The sequence below is a fragment of the Manacus vitellinus genome, unplaced genomic scaffold (genome assembly GCF_001715985.3).
Source record: "Manacus vitellinus isolate BGI_N305 unplaced genomic scaffold, ASM171598v3 scaffold_73_pilon, whole genome shotgun sequence".
In the NCBI taxonomy this organism is placed as follows: Eukaryota; Metazoa; Chordata; class Aves; order Passeriformes; family Pipridae; genus Manacus; species Manacus vitellinus.
In genome coordinates, this window is record NW_021940773.1 from 558,184 (window position 1) to 580,147 (window position 21,964).

Here is a 21,964-nt window from a genome sequence, read left to right on the forward strand (position 1 = left end):
ATGCCTTATGGCAAGTGTAGCTGCAGATTGGCAGGTGCAGAGATCCTGGACCAGCTTTGGATCTCTGGGTGATGAAAGATAGGGAGCCTGTGCTGTAAGGCTTGTGGTTCATCCTTGGTTTCTCAGGCCTAGCGGAGGCAGATCACAGCTTGAAACAAGAGCATTGTTTGGCTGTTGCAGGATGTAGCAGTGTTCTGTGTAAGGAGAAGGCAAACAAACCAGGAAGTGGTTGGGGATTTGCATGTGATCCCAGTCTCACGTCAATATGCAGGTAAAGGTGTCTTTTCATGTAGCGTAGTGCACAAAATGAAAGCTCTAGTTCACTTTAGCTCGTGACATAGTTGGTGTGCTCAACACTGTGGTGGTACTTGGAGACAACTGTCGCTGTCACTGTACTCTCCAGAGCTCTCTTGGGCCTCTGGGACACGGATGGGAAAATGAACACATTGGGAAACATCTGTAGGCTGACAAAGGCATCTATTGTACAGCTAAGACCAAGTTCATCTCCTAGGACATGGTCTAATGCTCTTGATTATCCAGTTATTGGTCCTTGCATGCCTTGAGGACACTCCTTTCTGCATTGTGTGTATGTGGACAGGTCTTGTTACACCTCTGAACTGCACACAATTGTTATGTTCTTTTTCAAGGATGTTATCCATTTCATTTTTGTGTGCCCAGAAGTAGTTAAATACCGAGCAAGCACCTGGGAATCTGGTAATCCTGCACTAAGTTTTCAGGATAGTGGCCAGGAGTCACATGGAAGAGTTACAGGAAAAGGAACTTGATTTGTAGTAGTCAAGGTAAGATGATGCACAAATTGAAGCCATCTTTCCTTTGCCAAATTTTGACAAAGGACAGATGTAACCAATGCATATGCCATCTACCTGCCTTTTTCCTTGCAGAGCTGTTTTGGTAAAGTATGCTAATGCTACAGTAGTCAGAATGGGAGGGTATGCGTGTGTGTGTTGCACTAGGAAGTTCCTGGACACCCTCAAAGAGTAAGGTAGCATGGAATAATAGAGGATATGTTAGCTCTGTCTGGAAAAGACACAGCCTGACTCTAAAAGAAACTGTGCAGGATCTTAATTTTTTTGGTTTAACTGAAAGGTGTTGTTTGTTGTTTTTTTTTTAATTAAACCTCAGTATTTTGCATGCCAGCATTGAAAAGACAAATTGTTAGCTAAAAGCAGTGGAATTCCTTTTCAGGCAGGTGTAAACTAGAAACCAGTAATTCTGGGAAGAGGGTATGTATTTCTCAGGGCTGTTGTTAGTGTAATAGCAGAGCTGCCAGTCATTAATTAGTATGTTCCCTGTGTGGAAGGGTTCGTACAGTTGTTCTGTGCATGGAGAACCGGAGTTACTGCCAGAGATGGGACTAGATCTCTAGGGAACAGCGCAGTTACAGGTCTCTCTACTGTTATGAGCATAACTGTATGAACTTCGATGTCTTTCTAGTTGTAGATGTTGGTTGTAGCTGTAAATGTGCACACACCTGCTCTCTGATGGGTGTCTCACTTCTTGCTGAATAGGTTTCACCTCAGGTTCAGAGGGAAAATGTTGCAGATGCTCAGTGAGGTTGTGCTGCTTGTCTCTGGCAGTGCTTTGGTTTACAGTGTTTTGTTTGTCTTGATTCTGATTCCCTAACCTTGTGCTATATTTTACTTGCTGAAGCTATTTTTTGCCTCTGTAACATTGTAGCTAAGCAGGCTGCCACAGTCTGCAGAGTTGATGTTTGTAAGCAGAGCTGTGTTAACTGACACTATGAATGCTCTGTGCCTGCCAGCGTGGAGAGTAACAGTCAGGTGACAGGCTTAGGACTGACCAGCAACACAGGCGTGGTCAGTCACCTAATGGCATCCTTATTGCCCGAGGTGCTGTCCTATGCAGGCATCTGTTTTGTTTTCCTCATCCATCCTCGCAGATTTAGCTTAAAAGCTGTTAATGTGGTGGCTGAACAGCTGCATCCTGAAGTGTTAGGTGTATTTGCACAGTTCTGGTATCTGGAGCTGGCGGTCTGAGGGGAGTTGGCAGGTCCCAGTGATGCCAAGCAGCTGTGCAGTGATGCAGGTCACATCATCTCTGGTCTATCATTCTGCTGCGGCAGAGTCAGCTTGCCCTGTGTCCTTCTCTCCAGTGGAGAAGGACAGGTGGTGAGTGTGAAACCCCTTCTCTGAAAGGAGATGGTCTGTGTTTTTCTTTATCATTGCTGCTGACAAGAAAGGAACATGAATTCCTCTTCTCCCGCTTTCTGGTTGTCTTGGGAATGGATTTTAGTCTCTGAGTGTTTGTCTACTGGTTGAGAAAGTAGAAACCTTTTCCTTCCTCTCTTGCTTCACATGTTCCTTGCTCACGCTTGTCTAGGTTGGTTACTTTTACGTAGTTGCAGTGGGATATCTTGGGTGTGGGTTGGGTCAGCTGTGAAACTGGGTCTCTGAACATAGGCAGGGTGGAGGAAAACACAGGAAAGGGCAGGTTACCAAGTGGAAATAAAAATCAGTTGATCCTAGGGGTCTGTTTTAATGAAGTGGAGAGTATTTCTTTTGGTTTGAATAGCAAGACCTTGAATAGCTTGGTTCTGGAGCAACATAAGCCCGGGTGTTACAAAACACTGTCTGTCTTGTGGAACTGGAAACTGGCAGACTTGGAGTGTTCTCCCTGCAAAGGTATGAGAGTCTTTGGTTCTTCTTCCTTCTCCTTATGTCTGCCTTGCTTCTGAGGCGCGTGGTGCAAGTACTGAAGAATTGATGATGTAGGCTCTCGGGAGAGTGAACACCTCTTCAAGAGGTGTCAGACCTGGTATTGCTGAGAAGAGCATCACATTGCCTCGGGGAGAGACGTTATTCCACAGATGGAGAAACAAAGGAAGATGAAGGGATTTGCCCCAAGTCATACAAGTCTGTACAAGAGATGCAGGTAGAGTGTGGAACATCCTGGTTGTGAGATGGTTTTTTCCTCATAGCTTTTGTAACGTGCTATGCCTTGATTACCACACACAAAACTACGAAAGGAATTCTGATATTCCAGGACTTGAGGAGATTTTATTCAGTCATGTGTATGTTGGGCTTCCTTCCAAACTTGCACATTATTTTAATGGATGAATTTGTTCCTGTGGTGCCTAGAAACTAATACGCAAGTCTCTAGGAGTTATGTACCAACACATAGGAATGGTCCAGTTCCTGGTTTATTTTGGGTCTGTTGTACTGACTCATTTCATTTGTCATTTTTTTTAATTTGCTGCTTGGACTGTGATTTTTATCTGTGCATCTTGTCTTTCAGTAGCAGTTCTAGTGAGTAATTGTTGCAGGACTTTGCCTCTTTTCTTATGAAACAAAAATAGCTTCGGAAGTCAGTGATTAATATGACATTTAATTACGTTCTTTTGCAATTGCTGTAGGTTGAAAAGCTGAATGTGCATGTATTTAGAGAAACTGTTGCTAAACAAGGGTTTTTTTCTTGTTTTGGGTAATTTATTTGCGTGTAACTATGAAAGCAGTATGCAGCAAATAGATCACTAAACAATATAAGGCACTAAATTACTCTTCTGACATACATGTGTGAGGACCTGACTGAACACAGCATGTGTTCATGAGACTAGAAGAGTGAATGAAATTTAGTATGTCAGCATTAGACAGAGGATCAGTTCTGGGTTTGTGCATGATGTGCAGGAGAACAAGCTGTTTGGAAAAAAGCAAATGAAATAACTGCATCCTGCAAAGCCCTTCTGTCTCTCTCGAGAGCTCAGGAGCACAGTCTGTGTCTGTAGAGTTGAGACCTTCACCTTGAGGTGAGTTTAGATGGGTTATCACTTGGCCTTTACTTCATGAGAACTTGTGGAGGCAGCAGGAGGATTATTTTGTCCCAGAATGAGCTATCCAGAGGTTTCTTAGGCACTCTGAAGATAGAAAAGCAAGTTTGTATTGTTACGGTAGTTCTAAAAGCAATGTAACCAAACAGCAACTCAAAAGGAAGTAGTGTGCTGCATCTGATTTGGTTTGGGCTTGTAGATGTGTTCAGGTGCCTCCTATTTTGGTGTGAATCCACAGTATTATCCTCCCAGCTTTGTGCTTTCTTTATTTTTCCATCAAATGCACTATTTTAAGTCTTTCATATGACTTGCTCATCTGTTAAACTGATATGGAATTTTGTAGCGGGATTTGTAAGAGGAGCCTTTTGTTGAAGGACATCTTTGAGTTTAGGTTCTAGCATTTTAAGTTTTGGAGACTTACTCACAAACATGAGTCTGCAGCTTGGTACATAGAATGAAAAACTGCCTTGTTCTGAGTTCTTGCTGTTGACTGGCTCTGCCTTGAAACACGGTAGGTGTACGAGAAGTATTAAATGATTTTGATAATCTTGACTCTGATACTCAGAGTGCTCTTGCCACTGCAGCATAGTGACCAAGCTGCTTATATGGTTTAGAAGTTTCAGTGTGTCTTTTTAAGTTGTCAAATGTCACAGTGTGAAGTTTAGAATCCCAAGCATAAAAGTACCGTAAGGTAATTGGGGTGGAAGTCTTAAGAGATGTTTTATGTGCAAATTGAAGTATTCCCATGTATTCAGCATAGATAGAGCTTCAAGAACTGCCTGCCCCCATGCAGATGCTAAGGAAGTATTATTCCCTAAAAGGGTTTATAGTTCTCTTTATTGGTGTAAGCAGGTTGGATCTCAGATACTGTGCTCTTGAGAAAGTTTATTTAGGAAATTCTTTACAGAGAGGGTAATCAGGTATTGCAATGGGCTGCCCAGGGAAGTGGTGGATTCTCCATCCTTGGAGCTTTTTCAGATGAGACTGGATGTGGCACTTAGTGCCACAGTCTAGTAACCGCGGTGGTAGTGGATCAAGGGTTGGACTTGATGATCTCCAAAGTCTTTTCCAACCCGGCTGATTCTATGATTCTGAGATTCTGTTGGCCCCCTGTTGATCTTATGCCAGATAGGTTTGTATCTGGGCATACTCCTTTGATTTAAGTATTTGCAGATAGCTACAGAATAGGTGAGATAATGAACATCCTTCTTCTCGTTGCCTCAGTTATTCATATTCAATGTTCTTAACACTAATTCCTGCCAGTCAGTCCAGTTCTGATCATGCTCACTTATGAAAATTGGTCAGTGGATTCCCTGGTGACTACACTCAGGTGAGAATGTGTGAGTTTTGACTCTGTAGACTCTTTCTAGCGGTGAAGAGATGGGTTTTATTTTACTAATTCAGTATATGCAAGATGCCTTAGACAAATAGCAAACCAGAGAATCTTCCTGTGACATCTGCCTTAGTCTGAAATGGTTCTGGCATTAGAAATGCCTTTGTCTGTCTGCATGGCCTGGTGTCTCTTGTCTTTGTGTTGCAGCCAGAGGTGGCACTTGTCCAGGGTGCCATGGAACCAGCCCTTGGGCTGGAGCTGGACACTGTGTGCTGTGCCTTGTTTCTGTGCCATGGCAGCTTTGGGACAATCAGTGGATCAATCAGTCACATGTGAGCTTGGAGATGCCTTCTCTGACTTGCTCTACTTTGAGTTTTTGTGATACCATATTTAAACACAAGTAAAACAGTGATTTTAAGGAACATGCAAAGCAAACTACATAGCAAATAAGTGTGTGATGTTTGTTTTCCTAACTGATTGGTAACTATGTGCTATGACAATGGAATTTAGTTCCAAAGAAGTCATGGTGGTTGCATAGTAGCTGTGTAATATATCTGTACCCACTGATTTAACCATTTGGTGACTTATTTTGATTTTGACATTTGTTGATTATATTGGAGTTAAAATCAAGCGTTAGGAAAAAGTAACTTAGGAAATGACACTGGAAATCCATCTCTAAAGTGACCTGAATTCACGCTCCTCAGTGTTGTAGGATGGGGAACTCCATGTTTCTGTCCAACCTATATGCATAGATCATGTCATTTTTGTGGTTTCCCAACTCCCTCTTTTCAGGTCAGACCAAACAACAGAGGGAGCTGAGTTAGGTGGAAAAAGTCACAGAAGAGGGGGGGAAACGTGTTGAAGATAAAACTGCTGTTGAAATTTTTTTAGCTTTTTGGTTGTTGGTGTTGTTTTTTTGTTTTGTTTTGGGGGGTAGTTTGGTTTTGTTGGTTTTGGGTTTGGTTTTTTTTTTTTTTGTTTGTGAACTGTGATAGTGGATGTTCATTGCAGGTGTCTTGCCAATGTCTTGGATGGATTGAAAAGCTTTCTTATGAAAAGTTGAGCAAGAAGCACATCCTGCCTAAAGGCATCACCTTGGTTACATCTTTAGTAACCTGATGTGTCCAGTGGACTGAAGTTTGAGAGACTAAAGCTTTAATGGCACAGTGAAATGGAATTGAATTAACACTTCTGGCCTAGATTACACAGCGTAATCCCTTTATATAAATGTTTAGTCAGAGTTTTGACCTGACAAAAAATAGTGTTCAGGTTGGTTGTTAAGTTTCTGGTGTATGTTAGTGTTTGGTTTTGAATCTTAGTGTTAGGAAAGGGAAGTGTTGGTGACATGAAGCTCTGTCTCTTGGAGAAATATCTTGGTTGCTCCTGCAAACAGCTGTCACTCCTGACAAGTGTTTCTTGACTTCAGAAATGTGGATTGTTTCTTGAAATTTTTTTGATTGCTGAACTTGTTTTGTGCCAACTGGGGACATGCTAAAAATCAAGTTAGGGATATAATTATGAGGATAGTAATGCAATGTGGATGATAAACTCAACAGAACTTCGTAGGACTGTACAGAGGAAACTCTCTTTAAAAATGCTGACATGCTATTGAAGTGAAAGCACATCTGTTTAAATGTACTGGGATGTGCAAGACATGCATTTGCAAAGGCAGAAAGAATTGGAAGAAAATACATGGGTTGGTTGCATGACTGTACATCTCCAAAGTAAAAATCACCCCAGAGATCCTAACTTTGTTGGAACTTAGTGTTGTTTGCAGGCTGGAAGATGGTGCCATGGGCACTGAAGTAGAAGATGCCCAACCTGTACTGTCTTTAAACTGTGTAAGGTGTCTGTGTTGAGCTGAGGTGTTTGCTGCTCTGCACTGAGGCTGGGAGCAGACTGCATTAGTGTCTGCAAACAGAAATACTCAGACAGGCGTTGTGAGCAGAAAGCTCTTATTCTTTTTGTTTGCAAAAAGTACAGTACCCTTCACTGTGTCACATCTAGCTTCAGGTTTTAATAATTCAGTAGTGAGTGTCTGTATGATAGCACAGCCCTAGAACTTTAAGAAATGTCTTTGAATGAAACCTGGTGGATTGTGACTTGTTGCCAAATTTTACCCTGATTACCTACTTGCAGTTTGTTGAGGTAAGACCTGTTTAATACTCAAGTGTTCTCTGCTACAGTGTGATTTCTGGAGGTGAATGGAGGCTAACATTCTGATATGTAACTGAACTGTTGGTGAGCTGCTAGTCGTGTTCTGTGCTACCTTCCTCGTAGACAGGAAGGAAGTGTTAGTTACATACAAGCATCTCTTACATACAGTTATAGAGGTAAAGGTGTTAGTCTATTTTTATCCCAGTGAACAGCAAGAGGAGGTGATGGCATAATACATGAACGTAGTACAGTGGTTGTGACTAATTCTCAGGCAGCTTGATTCAAAATTGAAATTTTGAAGTGTTTTTTTTGTATTTTTCTAACCAGAGTATGTGGTAAAGGGATCAGTTCTACCCTAAGAAATAGCATGTTTTGTCTTGGGTGCATAAGACTTATTCCTTCCAGGGCATATAAAATGCTTACCTTGTTCTAGAGCATGCATTAAATCAGCTATTCAGTCAATTTGGTTTCATTTTCCTTAAACTTAGAATACTGCAGGAATTGCAGGTGTGCCTGTTTCAATAGCTGTGTTCAATTCAAATGGTTAGCAAGTTTCTCTGCATTAGGAAGTTGGTGGGTTTTGTTTCTTAACAGCAGAATAGCCGAGGCTGTCAGGCAGAAGGTGACACGGAAGCAGTGTTGTCACTGCAGTAGTCCAGTATGTCTAGCAAGTCACCTGGATACTCCTGAGAAGCAGGTAGGGTGAGGAGTATCATGTGCTGTACTGCAGGACATGGAGCTCTGTTCCTTTTGCTGTTTACTGGACCAAAGCTTGAGCATCTCAAGTTTGGCCTCTGGGCAAGTCTGGTGCATGGGTGTTACTAAATAAGGAAGCTTCACAAAATCTATAGCAGACCTTAATTCAGCTTTCCCAGCTCACTCAGTAACTTGAAGTGCTGTGGATGCCCCAGGTCTCTGATGCTTCTGTCAGAGCTCTTTGGGACTGCAACTGGAGCCAGGAGAACTGATATGTGGGAGTGCCTGCTCGAGGCAGGGCAGCAGTGCTGTTAACACAGAGGTGCAGACCTGCCTGCTGGGGCTGCACTGTGTTGTCCTGCTGGGTTGTGATTTGCAGCTGCTGTTTTTCCAGCACTGCCTAGGAGCAGATACTGAGTTGAGGAAAACAGTGCTGCTTGTCTAAACTAGCCTTGATAGTCAGCTTGTTACATGGTGGGAATTTGTGTGGGCAGTGAGAAAAGGAGCAGTGGTATGTCCCTTGGAATGCATTGTCTGCACACTTGAAAGAAAGTGGAGAAATATTCAACTCCCAAATGTGTCTGTAGAAATGCATTATTTTAGAAGTAGGGAGCTATTTCTGCCTTGGTTTTGGGAATGCTGAGAGTGCAAGCTTAGAGGCAACATCTGTCAACTGCTCTTCTGGATGAAGCTGTGTCTCAGGTGTGTTTATGACCAAGGCTGATAAAAAAATCAAGTGGCTGAATTCTGTGTGCTTTTAAAGATTTTGCTCTCACAAATTATATAAAAATCTTTATAGCTTCAAGAATTAAATAGTGTTACCTACAAAAAAGTCAGATATTTTTTGTGTCTACTTTTAGTGTAGCACTCATAAACGTGCCTGCAGCGCGGTGTACTGAGTGAGAGAAGGCAGTGCCTCTGGGGGAAGGACTGCTGTCTGTGTGGGGAGGAGGGAGGCTTGGGGGGTTAGTACAAGTGCCCTGAGGTTATCCCAGTGGATGTCAATGAACATGCAGAGTTACAGGCAGCGTAGCAGTGCACCACAAGAGAAGTTGAGCAGCTGTAAGGGGGGGGCGGGTGGCATCCTAGCAGTGTGTGGGGATCACAGAAGGAATCTGAGAGCCAGGAATGCCTGTGTTTGTCATATATGGCACGAAGATGTGATCAAAACTGAGCTGCAAGAAGCAGCTCTTGGCATGGGTTCTAGTCCTTTTTGGAGTTTCTTCTTAGGTGTCCTGTGCTATGGACACAGGCTTCTTTTGTGTCTTGAGTACCTCATAAAGCTATAGAGGTCAGAGTTCCCTTTGTTTCCCAGCAAAGAGCATGCACTAGAAACACTTTTTGAGGTTTTGAGGATTCTTTCATTATGGACTTGAAGGAAGGTTTTATTTCTTCTAGTTGCTGGGAGGCCTATTTGAAGGGCATTCATGCTCCAGCTGGTCTTATTTTGTATTTTGGGTGGATTTGTAGCCCATAAAGTGATTCACTCCAGTGCATTCGGCTTGCAAACTACAGTGCTTGGGAGGCTGTGCAGTTCTGGAGGTGGGTCATCTCTGGAGTGGGGTGGCTCTGGCTGCAGGTCAACCTGATCTTGGAAAATCTGGTTCTGGAATTAACAGGGAGGAGACATGTACACATGGTCCAGGCATCAAGTGATGCAGAGTAAGTTAGCAGTGAAAATATAGCTCAAGGCAGAAGTGGATTCAGAACACAGATGAATACACTGGAATTTATATATATATAAATATAATAAATGAATAAATATATAGCCAGGGATTCACTACTTGTCAGAATAAATAGCCAAGGGATGCACTACTTAGAGGAACAGCATTTGGTACTTCTATTTTTTTTTAATTATTTAAAAAAGAAGTTAATTGTCTGTATATCTAAAATAATGCATAACTTTATCCAGAGTGTTTGTTGATATTATTCTAGACTATCTCCACAAAATGGCTCTCAGCAGTCTGAAAGATGGTAAAGGTGCTGGAAGATTTTTCAGCCTTATTTTGTTCTACCTGAGTAAGCAAATGGGGTACTTGGAATTTGGACAGCTACACTGTTTCCTGGTTGGAGTTTCAGGAATGTGACATGATGAAGTGTAAATCGAATGTTGAGGCCTGTGAAATTAGTCAAGGTTGACCTTAAATACGCAAAGGGAAAAAACAGACAAGTGTGGCTGATGTAGAATTTCATTAAAAACAAACAAACAAAACCCAGCCCAGGAAAGAAAGGCAAAACACTGCCATTTAGTTGATAATAAGATCCCAAAAGGGAATAGTTAAGTTGACAGAAATGACAGTTCAAGGGGAAAAGTTAAGAAAGAAGTGTGAGCTTTGTAAAGAGTTTTTAATTCTGCTAGGTATCTACTGGCTTATATAACTTTAGATGCTATTTTATATATATATTTATTTTTTAATATATATATTTTTGTATATATATTTTTGTATATATATATATTTGCTTTTTAGCAGATATTTCAGAGAAAAGTGCAATGTGACTGTCCTGTGTAACTTTTGAGGATTTTGTGCTCAGATGAGTTTGATGGAAATAAAGGACTGAAAGAGATGAAACTCCTACGAGCCTTTTGTGTTCTAAACCCAGATGGCCACTGAGGCCCAGGCAGCTCAGTGGGATGGGGGAGAGAATGGGAAGGGGAACGGTGAGAATTCTTGGATTGAGATCAAGTTCACTGAGTGACTTTTGGTTCAGAGTTGTGCCACTTGGCCCTTTGAGGAAAGAGTTTTTATGGTGTTGATATTTACTGATGGAAAACCATTCAAGGTCACAGGTCTTCTGGCCAAAACCAGGACCAGGTCCTCTTTTACGGCTCCCCAGCACTCAAGTCTTGGCTGATATTGCCACCTAATGGCGAGAGCAGCGCTTGGCTGAGGATTTAGGGGCTTTTCACTGCGTTGTATTGATGGTTCTTACGCAGTCGTGTCTGCTCAGGTTACGGCAGAACTGTTGTCAGGGGAACTTGAGACTTGGCTTTTCCTTCTTGTCCTTCTGCTAGTCAGAGAGAATTTTAAGGCTGTAAAAATTGGTTAAAAAGCCAGGAAGTGATTGTTATTTTATTGTTGTGACTCTTGTGTGTTACCCGAGTACTGCTTTATGGTTTTGGTCAAATATAGGTGCTTAAAAGGAAGTACTTTTATTGCGAGAATAGTTCAAAACCTCTTCCAGTAAAGAAGGTCTGCACGTCACTCTGACATGATTCCCCATGCTGGTGTTAGAGAGCCCTTCTGGATCATTTCATCCCCAGCTGGAGTTCAGCATTAGAGCTTGAGCAAATAAGAGTGTGTGTCCTGTGAAATTTTTGGGAGGGCCCTAGGGCTGTTGTACTAAAATTGGCAGTAATTCTGTTTTGACAGCATAGCATCACATTTGACTAAATGAGGAATTAAGTTTTAAAATAATAAATATTTAATCTTCAAGGGAAATTTCTTAATAGAGCTTAACTTCTTGAGTGGAAGTGATTATGTGCTTGTTTGCTCAAGCTGGTGAGACTTGCATTAAATGAGGTGCATTATAGTTCATAAACGCTGCTTGCAGATGCTATCAGGAGACATGAAACGCGTGCATTTCAATTGGCTGCCTGATTATCACAGGAGTTAATCGCTCTAATTTACATATTTCTGTCCTGACTCTGTACCTGAGCTGCTGCCCTGGCTGAATGTTCCCACGGTGTAGTTGGCATACGATCGGACAGCAGTCACCTAAGGAAGGCATGGATTTTTGTGAGCTCTTCTCTGAGGTGGATTTCCTAAAACTGTGGGAAAGCTGTGCAGGTGAGCCTTGAGGCGATGCCAGTGTCACCTCCTTGAGGCCTTGAGCGGTAGGCAGGACTAACAGAAGACAGAAAAGAAAGGGGAGTGTTGATTTTTCCCTTGGGTTTGCCGAAGCATTTGGCAGTACTTGCTGTGTAGGCTGTTTCACTTGGCTTGTGGGTATAATTCCTACCTCAGTAATTCTTCTCTACCAGCGAAGAGGATAAAATCCCCTCACACTGGGAAGCTGGAAAGTGGGCTCAACTTCTGGCTTGCAGTTTATGCCACAGCTGGACTAAACATTCCTGGTGAGACTGGTTGTGAGAAGATGCTGAATGGTACTCGGTGTGTTTAGTGTGGTTTAAATAAAAACACTTGTTTTAGAGCTGACTGCTTGCACCGTCTGGGAGTGCAGGGGGGCTCTTGAGGCAAACCTGGAAAGTTGCTTGACTTCTTCAGCATCTCTCAAGACTTTATCTTGTTTTAATATTTTACTTTTTATATTTTAAAATGTAGATTTAGGGGAATTAGTATTAACCCTTATCGAGTATTGGGGGATTTAGAAATTTGGAATATCTGGAGAATCCCTTCACTTGGTTCAAGTTTTTGGATGACTCTAAGTACTTCAGGGTTAATAGCTGTATACGTAGTTTGCACTGGGCTTTATAAATTGATTTGAATGTGAAAATGCTTTTCAGGTGATTTTCATTTAATATTGAAAAATATTTTCATGTAATATTTTGAGAAAATAATAAAATCCTTATGTTTTTTGTCAAGAAGACTTGACTTCAGATTAATGGAGTGTGATAGCAAATCTTTAACTTTTTCAAGTGTTTGTCACTCGTCACTTAATGACTGACACAGTCTTTCTTACTCATTCCTTAGCATGTAGTCGTGTTGACTGCAGAAATTACCAACTCCAGTAGCTTCATTTGTTTGCACACTTACGTTTTCCAGGTGGCTTCTCCACGGTGTTCCTGGTCCGCACCCACAGTGGGATACGCTGTGCACTGAAACGGATGTGTGTTAACAATGTGCCAGATCTCAACATATGCAAGAGAGAAATCACAATTATGGTAAGAAGGCCATTACTTGTAACTGCAGAATGAATCAATATGTGGTATACACACACCTAATGCCTCTGCATTGATAGTTATTTCTAGATCCTGGTTTGTTTTGACCTTATGATTCTGATTTTGCACTGTTACTTTCAGAAAGTAATGCTGTGTTTAGGGGTTGGTGTGTCATTAACTTCTGAAGCAATTATTAAAAATGTATCTGGCATCACAGTCAGTTTGGTCAGTACATCTGGTTCCCAAGCAAAAGAACTTTCATCCACTGCTGCAGTGGCAATTGAAATTCTTCCTCTTTTAATTTTTTCTGGTAACGAAGTGTAATTTGCATTCTCTTTTTCAGAAAGAGTTATCTGGGCACAAGAACATTGTGACCTATTTGGACTGTGCTATCAACTCGATAAGTGATAATGTTTGGGAGGTGCTCATCCTCATGGAATACTGCCGAGGTAAGAGAGCTCCTGAGTTTTCAGAGAAAAGGCAGGGAAGATGTTTGTGGGATCACCTGGGAGTTTACTTAGAACTGTTAAACCAGTTCATGTAAGAGGTGAACATAGATATCTCATGTCTGGAATCCCACTAGTTTGTGACACTCTCCTGTTGGCACTGAGCTGCTGAGCTCTGAGGAAAAGGTAAAAGTGAGTTTCACTTGCCTCTGTGACTGAGTATGATTAGGAATGGGGAAATTAATTCTCTAAGTATGAAGGGAAATTGGTGCATGTTCTGCTGTCCGTGCTAATCAACAGGTAGTTGGAACATATTCTATGGGAAGGATTGCCAAACTTGTCACCACTCTTCTTGCTTTGTTGTTTTTGGGTTAGATGATAACATTGAAGATACTTGACTCTTACCTGCCAGGTGACTTGTTATAAATGAGCATAGCATAGTGAGTGTTGATAATACCAGCTAAAAGAAAATAGTCCTGTGGTCTCCCACCTTATAATGTAACCTTCTTTCAAACAATATGTAAAAACAAGTAGTTTTTGGATCCCCACTGCCCCCCTCACGTATGCACTAAGTTCTAAGTTCATAAGGAATGAACTTGCCATTGAGTTTAACTTGTGAAGTTTGTCTAAAGTTTAGGGTGATTGGACATAATATGAGACAGTGTTTAACTGAAATAGCTGAAGATACTGGAACAAGTGCTGCAAGTACAAAGTGAATACTTAGAGCTTAGGAAGAAAAGCCATCCTGTGGTCTGTAGTGCTTGAATACTTTGAGATGAGGTGTGTGTGCATTATATTTGCAGTAGAAATGGTAATTATTATGGCTTGTGCAATCTGTACCATAACAAGCCATTTGGAAAACCAGGTTTCTTTTGTTTGAATACAGTGACGGGAAAGCTTCCTTGCATCTCATTCGTGGACTTGGTGCATATAAGTCTTCTGTACCTGATAGGAATTACTTGAAAGAAATTTCTCTTGTGGTTTCTTTAGCTGGACAAGTTGTGAACCAGATGAACCAGCGTCTACAGACGGGTTTCACAGAGTCAGAAGTCATGAGGATATTTTGTGACACCTGTGAAGCTGTTGCTCAGTTGCATCAGTGCAAAACGCCCATAGTTCACCGGGATCTGAAGGTATGAATGCCATGAAAAGGGAATCTGGGTTAAAATCAATCATCTACTTGAAATGCATTGAGGATATAGAAGGTATTTCAATACTTAAGACTGACTACTGGTTAGGAACTTGCTATGGATGGAGCTGTAAACAGAGAGACTAAACCAGACTTGAAACAGAGAGACTACAGAGGCTGTAAACAGAGACACTAAAATAAGTTTTTGATGCTAAAACTAAGTCTATCAATTGATTTTTCTGAAAACTTCCTGTTTGTGTGAGAACATATAGTAACACCTGGAAATTAATGGTGGTATTTTAACATAATTTTTCTGTGTATTGATTTCCTTTCAAGGTGGAAAATCTACTGTTAAACGATAGCGGGAACTACGTTCTCTGTGACTTCGGCAGTGCCACCAACAAATACCTGCATCCGCAGAAAGATGGTGTTAATATGGTTGAAGAAGAAATTAAAAAGTAAGATTACTTTAGGTGACCTATCATAAGCGATGACTCTGCTGGGAAACCCCATGTATTGTTGTGTGGTGTGCATGTACCATTAATATGAATTGAACCTAATGATTGATCTTGAATTAATTTTGGCATAAATATGGTAAAAGAGTGGAACACACACTCTTGAAATCGTGTATTAGTATGGTTTTGCTCTTTGGGCTAACTACTGCAGAGGAGTAAATACAAGCTGCTCCTTCTCAAGTTCAAAAAATGGTGGAGGTTTTTTCCAGCTCTGGAGTATTTGAACTACCACTTGAGCAGTTGTTTTGAGATGTTAGTTTTTTTTGAGGTCTGCATTCTGTATGCTCCGGTATGTGTTAGGAAAGCTCTTGTAGGACCTTTGAATCACACCTTCCAGATGACTGGCTGCTTATGCACAGTGACTTTTGGAAAAGTGTACACTTCTGGGGAAATAACAGTAAAGGCAAATTTTAGCTGACCTATTACTTATTCTTCATTACATTTTGCTACTTTGAATATTCTTCGTGATGCTGCAAATGCAGTAAATGACTCGGATTATGTGAGACAGTTCCAGGCATGTATCTGAAACTTGTGTGTGATTGGTGTGTATGTGGCAGATAGGGGGAAACATGCTTGCAGTTCTGAGGCAGTCTTCAGCCATGTCCTCTCTTTATTTTGCATCGCTAGGTACACAACACTGTCATACAGAGCTCCTGAAATGATCAATCTGTATGGAGGAAAGCCAATTACTACCAAGGCAGATATCTGGGTAAGCAAAAAATCATGTAGTATGGAACTAATTCATGAGAGGCAATTAAAAGCAGCATTGACTGACTGAAAAATTAGTTCTTGGAAAATAAAACACATGATGCAGCTAAAGAGCACAGAATATAGTAGAGATCTTGGATAGTTAACTCTTTGGTAAGTAAAATGAGTGCCACGTTTGATTTTTATTTAGAAGGAAGGGGAACGTGATTTAGAGTTTTTCTTTTTTTGTCAGCCCTAGTTGCTGCTTGATAGTCCCCAGAGATTTCTTGTGGAAACCTGTTGGCAGCATGATCAAGAAAGGTCTTTTTATTAGGTGCTGTGCAGTGAAGAAAATAAACTGAGTGCAAAGGCTAGTGGGGTATCTCCAGGTGATGTGACACTGAGAATGCAGCTCTTGGTATGCCCTGGTTTTGTGGTTTGTTATCTATATAGGAGTGAGTGGAAAAGCAAGTTGTGTTACTGCTTGATATATCAGCTTGTCACGTGAACTGTTCAATAGCGCGGGTTCTACACAACATGTAAGCAGCAGCTGTAGCCAGGATGAAGTTTGTGTCTCATTGGTGCTGCTCTCTTGTGTAAAAGGCTTGCTCTCATCCCTTCACAGTGCCCGTGTTTGTCTTTTACAGGCACTTGGCTGCTTGCTGTATAAACTCTGTTTCTTTTCCCTTCCCTTTGGAGAAAGCCAAGTTGCTATTTGTGACGGCAGCTTTACCATCCCGGACAGCTCACGGTACTCCCACAGCGTGCACTGTTTGATCAGTAAGTGTGTGGGCAGCACAGCAGTACCTTCATCTCCTGGAGCCAGGGAAACTCAGGTCCTGCTCGTGGAGGGGAGTGACTGTGGTGGGAGGTGCAGTCTGAGGGAGCGGTGGCGGTCACTCCTGGCTGTGACCTGCACTGGCCTTGGAAGGGAGCCTTGCCTGTCCTCTTGTTCCACGGAGGACTGTGCCCCAGGGCACAGAGCTGAGGGGCTGCCTGCAGAGGGATTTCAGAAGCCTGGAGCAAACTCCTTGAAATGACTCTGAAAGGGAGCCAGGGGAATGAGTATGAGCAAGTCTTTCTCCTGGGCAGCTGATGTGACATTTAATGGATGGTCTTACCAATTTTACAGGATATATGCTTGAACCAGACCAAGAGAAGAGACCTGATATTTTTCAAGTGTCTTACTTTGCCTTTAAAATTGCCAAAAAGGATTGTCCCGTGTCTAATATTAATGTAAGTAGTCTTTTTAATTTTTTCAGTATTTTCAGTGTATTATGTAGGTAGCATTGAGAAAAGTCTGTCAGATTGCTGAGAGATCACTTCAGTTTAATCATAAACCTGATTTCTAAATGTAAAACATAGTAGAGAAGACTTGAAGCTGCTGTTGTGTACACGCAGTATGAGCTCTGAACAAAACATGTTCTTAATTTTGACAGGGTAGCTTCATGGACTCTATTGATACTGCATCATGCAAATGACTTTTAGTCATTAGTAATCTCTTCCTTTAATACAATGAGTATGAAATATACTACACCACTTAAACTTGTTGTCAACAGAGGGTTTCATGTTGTAACTGTAGTGTCAAGAGCATTTGTTTGCTTTGGGCAACTCCTTTTTCTCAATCATCCTTAGCAAATGTGTTAGTCCCTTGGAAGGACCCCAGTGAACTGAAGGCAAATAGAGCAGTGCCTGAGCTAGCCTATATTCCTGCCCTTGCTTTCCATGGGAGTCGGACCTTGACAAATGTGAACTTTGTCTCATAAGTCACCTCCTTCACAAATGTAATTACTCTGTGATGGAATTTGAAGGCACATCACTAATGTTGATTATTATAAAGTAGTTCTCAAGAGAAGCATCAGGAAAAATCCATCTCAAATTTTGAGTTTGCAACAGTCAATTATAGTGAGCTCTGCCTTCAGGGGCAGACAAGTGAACTTCCTGAGATCCCTTTGACTTCCTTTATCCTTGTAGAAGGAGGTATTCAGTAAGTGTGAATGTTGCCTTTTGGATACACATGTTAAAAAATAAGAAGGAAATCTTGAAGTACTTGACAAGTAACTGTCTCTACTATTTGTGACTAGATTTTTTCGATTTGCATGCTGTACATGCATTTGTCATTAGAGATGATCTTTGTACTCTCTCCCCCAAAATTGCTGTTTTCCTTGGTAAAATATGGTTTAGGTGATTCACTCAGGAATTTATTTGAGAAGGGGGTAAGTTAAATGCCCAGGGAAGCTTGGATGCTGAATGGTTTTCTGGAATTTGCATTGCAGTGAAAGAGCTAAGTGGGCTAAAAACAGTTTCCTCCAAAGATTGGGCTTGGAATTTAGTTCTTCAGCTTGAGGCTGAATTTAGTCTGCTCTGTGCAGTCACGTGAAAATGTCTGAAGAAACTGTTGCAATTTATTGTTGATAGTTGTTAGTGTGTAAATGTAGTGAAGTAGTTGACAAAACAGACCAGTCACGTTCTGGTTTTATTTCTGCAATGGATGAGAGAGTGTAGAGATACTGTTAAATTAAAACTTGTTTAATCTACAGCTGTGAGTTGAGCAGGAAGCTTGTAACATGAAAGTCTTAAACCCTAGTATTCCTTCCATATGTAATGATTTTTTTGTTTCAGGATTTCATATTTTTTTTAATTTATTTAAATTTGTTTTTCCCAAGAGTTCTCCTGTCCCTTCAACTCTCCCTGAACCCATGACAGCTAGTGAGGCAGCTGCTAGAAAAAGCCAAATAAAAGCAAGGTGAGAAGAAGATGTGACTTCATTTTTTTTTTTTGCAAAGATTGTTAAACTACATGTTGGTCTGAAACCTGTTTGCAAATGCTTGTTAATAAATGAAATATTACTTTAGTAGAAGTCATTAGGTAAACTGTAATTGTAAGAGCTTCAAGTCTCCCTTTGAATTCCACTCCTTTGCTTTTTTCATTATATTGAGAATCCTGGGAGGAAAAACTGAGAGCCTGGTTAATGAAAGTAAATGGATTTTGTTGGGTTTTGCTTCTGGTTATTTTGTGGGTTTTTCCAGAAGTTCCAATTTTATACCAAAGTAGTCCCTTTTGTCCTTGTTATTGAAAACAAACCTATAACATTGGGACTTCCTATTGATGCTTTTGATTTCTGCTATGGTATAGTGTGTGCTTAATGATTCCTTTACCCTTTTATTCCTTGTTAATGGAAGTTGTTAGTTCAATTTACAAAAAATAGAAATGAAAACACAAGAAATGAGTAGAAGTAGAAATGAGTTAAGAGATGAGATTTTCCTTTATCTTATTTCCTGTCTGTATGAACAGTCAACATGTTTCTAGTCAGGACTTGACTCCCACTCACTGCTGGGAACTGAGAGGAGATTATTCAGGGAGATACCATCTAGTGTCATGATCTCCTTGGGAAAAAGGCTGCTGCATGGCTCCTTCTTAATGATATTCTGTGTTAGTCATATCCTAGAGCTGCCAGGGGTGGTGGGTAGAGTTTTAGGAAGCAAACTTAAGGTACTGAAGTGCAATGTAGAAGTAGAGTAGCTCATGGTTAAGACATGATTGAGCTATTAAGAGATGTACTGTGTCTAATTTGAAGAAGAAATAGTTGTCTTTCTATGAAGTATCTTACATGGGGCAATTTTCCCTTTCAGGTTAACAGATACTGTTGGACCAACAGAAACCTCAATTGCACCACGGCAAAGACCAAAGGCCAATTCAAGCACTGCCACTTCCAGCGTGCTGGCAATCCAGAGCTCAGCAACTCCTGTCAAAGTACAAGTTCCTGGGGAATTTGGTAATCGTGGGCAAAAAGGTAACTTAAGGAAGTTAAAGGATGGACCAAAATATATGAAGAATGAATCTCACGTTTCTTCGTCTCCTTGATCTAATAGGGATAACCTTTAAAACTCAAATTCATCTGCCTTTCCTTATATACCAGAAATCAAATCTTCATCCTTTCCAAAAGACTTTTGAAATATGTGAGTTGGAAGTTTGGCCAGGTGGCACAAAAACTAAATCCACATTATTGAGAAGCAAAGGTGTGTTTTCATTATGCTTACCGCTGGTGTTTAATGAACTTTCTCACTGAGAGTTCAGGGTCACTTTTAACTTGAAATTAATTCACAAAAAGTATGAAACTCTTCTCTAAGAAACTGCTTTTGTTGTAGTAGAAAAAATATTCTCCTATGCCTCAATAAGTCATGAGATATCAACAGTATGTTGGTGGTATTTGTAGGCTGGAACCATGTAAAAATATCACTTCTCTAAGGATTGACAGATTGATTTCACATTCCACTGAGTGCAATAGAGGGGAGTCCCTGGGGGAGACACAACTGAGTGAAATGGGTTTTGAAGAAATCCTTTATGAATTCTTTTTTCTCATTCCAGAAGGGTTATGGCTCTGATAAATGCTCACTTAAATAGGTATCATTTTTATCTTGAACACTTTAAAGTTGCACGTGGTGCTGTTATGTGTCTATTACAGTACAGGAAGAGTGGCTTCAGGGCTGGTATTGAGAAAGTATGAAAAGGTCACTGAGAATGTTTGTGTCCCAGTGTGAACAATTTTTTCTAGATGGGATGTAAGTAGCATCCAACTTGGAAGACTTTTCCTGTTCTGACAAGGAATGGATCATTCCTGGGCACTTGAGAATATAAACAGCATGCAGGAGATTGATTTATGTTGGTAACTGTTTACTTAAGTGGCTGCAAAAACAATTGAATGGCCAAAGCAGTCAGGTGTTCGGTTTAATGGAGCATGACAGGTGAACCAATAGTTCCCTTAAAGAAAAAAATGTGTTGTTTTGTATACATACAAAGCTGTACACTTTGAGGGTAAGGGTTTGAGGTACTACAGTGTGTAACTTGAGTGTTAGTAAAGCAGAAGTCTGGAACCCAGCTTGCTGTTGTGAGACCAGAGGAAGCTTCCGGTATCTTCTAAGTAGAAATGGTTCATTTGCAGGCCTGGAAGTATTTTTGGAGAAGCGAATTTGGCATCTAACAGCTGTCCTAGTTGTCAGGGTGGGAAGGGAAGCTCATGGACTGTGTCACCCTGAAGTGTTGAGTGCAGAGGTAGCTGCCAGGGAGAGCTGTGGCTGGAGCTGTGGGGTGGGGATGTCAGTAGTGTTGTGTGACTGTCGCAGGAACCACGCGCCCCGGGAACGGCCAAGAGCTCTCTCAGTGCCAAGGGACCACCCCGCACGGGCCGCAGCAGCACAGGGTCCTGCAGCAGCTGCAGCAGGGAGACTGGAGGCTGCAGCAGCTGCACCACCTGCACCACCAGCAGCACCAGCCCACCGTGCAGGACGCTTACATTCAGCAGGTACAGTCACATCTGTTGGGCGTGTCTGACACACACCTTACGCTTACTGGTGTAATGCACTTGGGATCATGTGCTGCTTAAGCATTTCTGCTGTTGCTGACTGTGGTTTTTCCTGCTAAAAGAGCTCCTGTCCCTTTGTACCTTAGCTTTGGCCCTTCGTAGGCCCTGTAATGCTCATCCTAGGAAGTTGCTTGCTTTATGCAGTTTTGTTTCTGCAGTTTGACCCTGAATCCCAGCTTGCTTTGCATCGCCACCGTGTGGCTGAAATGAAGGCTTTATCTATGTGTAAGGGTGCTTGGGATAAATATTAGGAGTTACCTAGGTGACTGTGCCGTGCTTGCAGAAGGTGGTTGTACGTGGACCAGTGCTGAATATGTAGTGTAATTTTTTGTTAAAAGTGGGGAGGTGGGAAGGAAAAAGCCTCTAAACAGAATGATTAAAATGCAGTGATTGAATTGCAAGCTGGTTCTTGGTTATGTGGTATCTAAACTGAAAAATGCTGTGGAGTCAAAAGTGATATTTTTAATTGATGCTTCTTTGAATATCTGGCTATTTCTGAAGGGGAATCATGACTTCTCAAAGCTGTTTTTTCCTTCTCAACTCCAGTATCAGCAAGCAGTGCATCAGCAGATGGTCCAGCAGCAGCTGTTGCTGCAGTCTGTGTACCAGCAGCAGCCTGCCCAGTCGCAGTATCCTGCCATGGTATGTCATGAGTGGAACAGAGGGTACAATCTGAAAATGTGGGCTGTGTTTGTAAGTCTGTTGTGCAGATGAAGTGAGAGAAGGGTGTGAGTAGTTACAATGAGGTGTGGATGTGGTAAATAGTGTGAAGATGGGGATCCGAAATGGTATTCAGTTGGGGGAATTTACCCAAACTAATCTGGAGTTGCAGTTGTGTATTAATTGGATGGGATATCTTTCTAATTTTATAAGTAGGTATATGCTAATTTGAAACAATTGGTGCTTAAGGTTTGCAGTAGTGACCACAGCAACAATTACATTATACTACTAAGTGACAGATGACACAGTGATACGAAATTCTTAACTGAAGAGC

The 21,964-nt window shown here is 41.4% G+C and overlaps 1 protein-coding gene across 1 annotated transcript in view; it reads left to right on the forward strand.

Annotated features, from left to right (window-relative positions):
* The window catches only part of BMP2K (BMP2 inducible kinase), a 37,975-nt gene that overhangs the window by 749 nt on the left and 15,262 nt on the right, over window positions 1-21,964 (forward strand). The window contains 11 exon segments of the mRNA XM_008929292.4: window positions 12,716-12,834; window positions 13,175-13,280; window positions 14,268-14,410; window positions 14,743-14,864; window positions 15,549-15,630; window positions 16,256-16,388; window positions 16,741-16,844; window positions 18,275-18,354; window positions 19,241-19,401; window positions 20,732-20,910; window positions 21,517-21,612. Of these exon segments, the coding sequence (XP_008927540.4) occupies window positions 12,716-12,834; window positions 13,175-13,280; window positions 14,268-14,410; window positions 14,743-14,864; window positions 15,549-15,630; window positions 16,256-16,388; window positions 16,741-16,844; window positions 18,275-18,354; window positions 19,241-19,401; window positions 20,732-20,910; window positions 21,517-21,612 (1,325 nt within the window).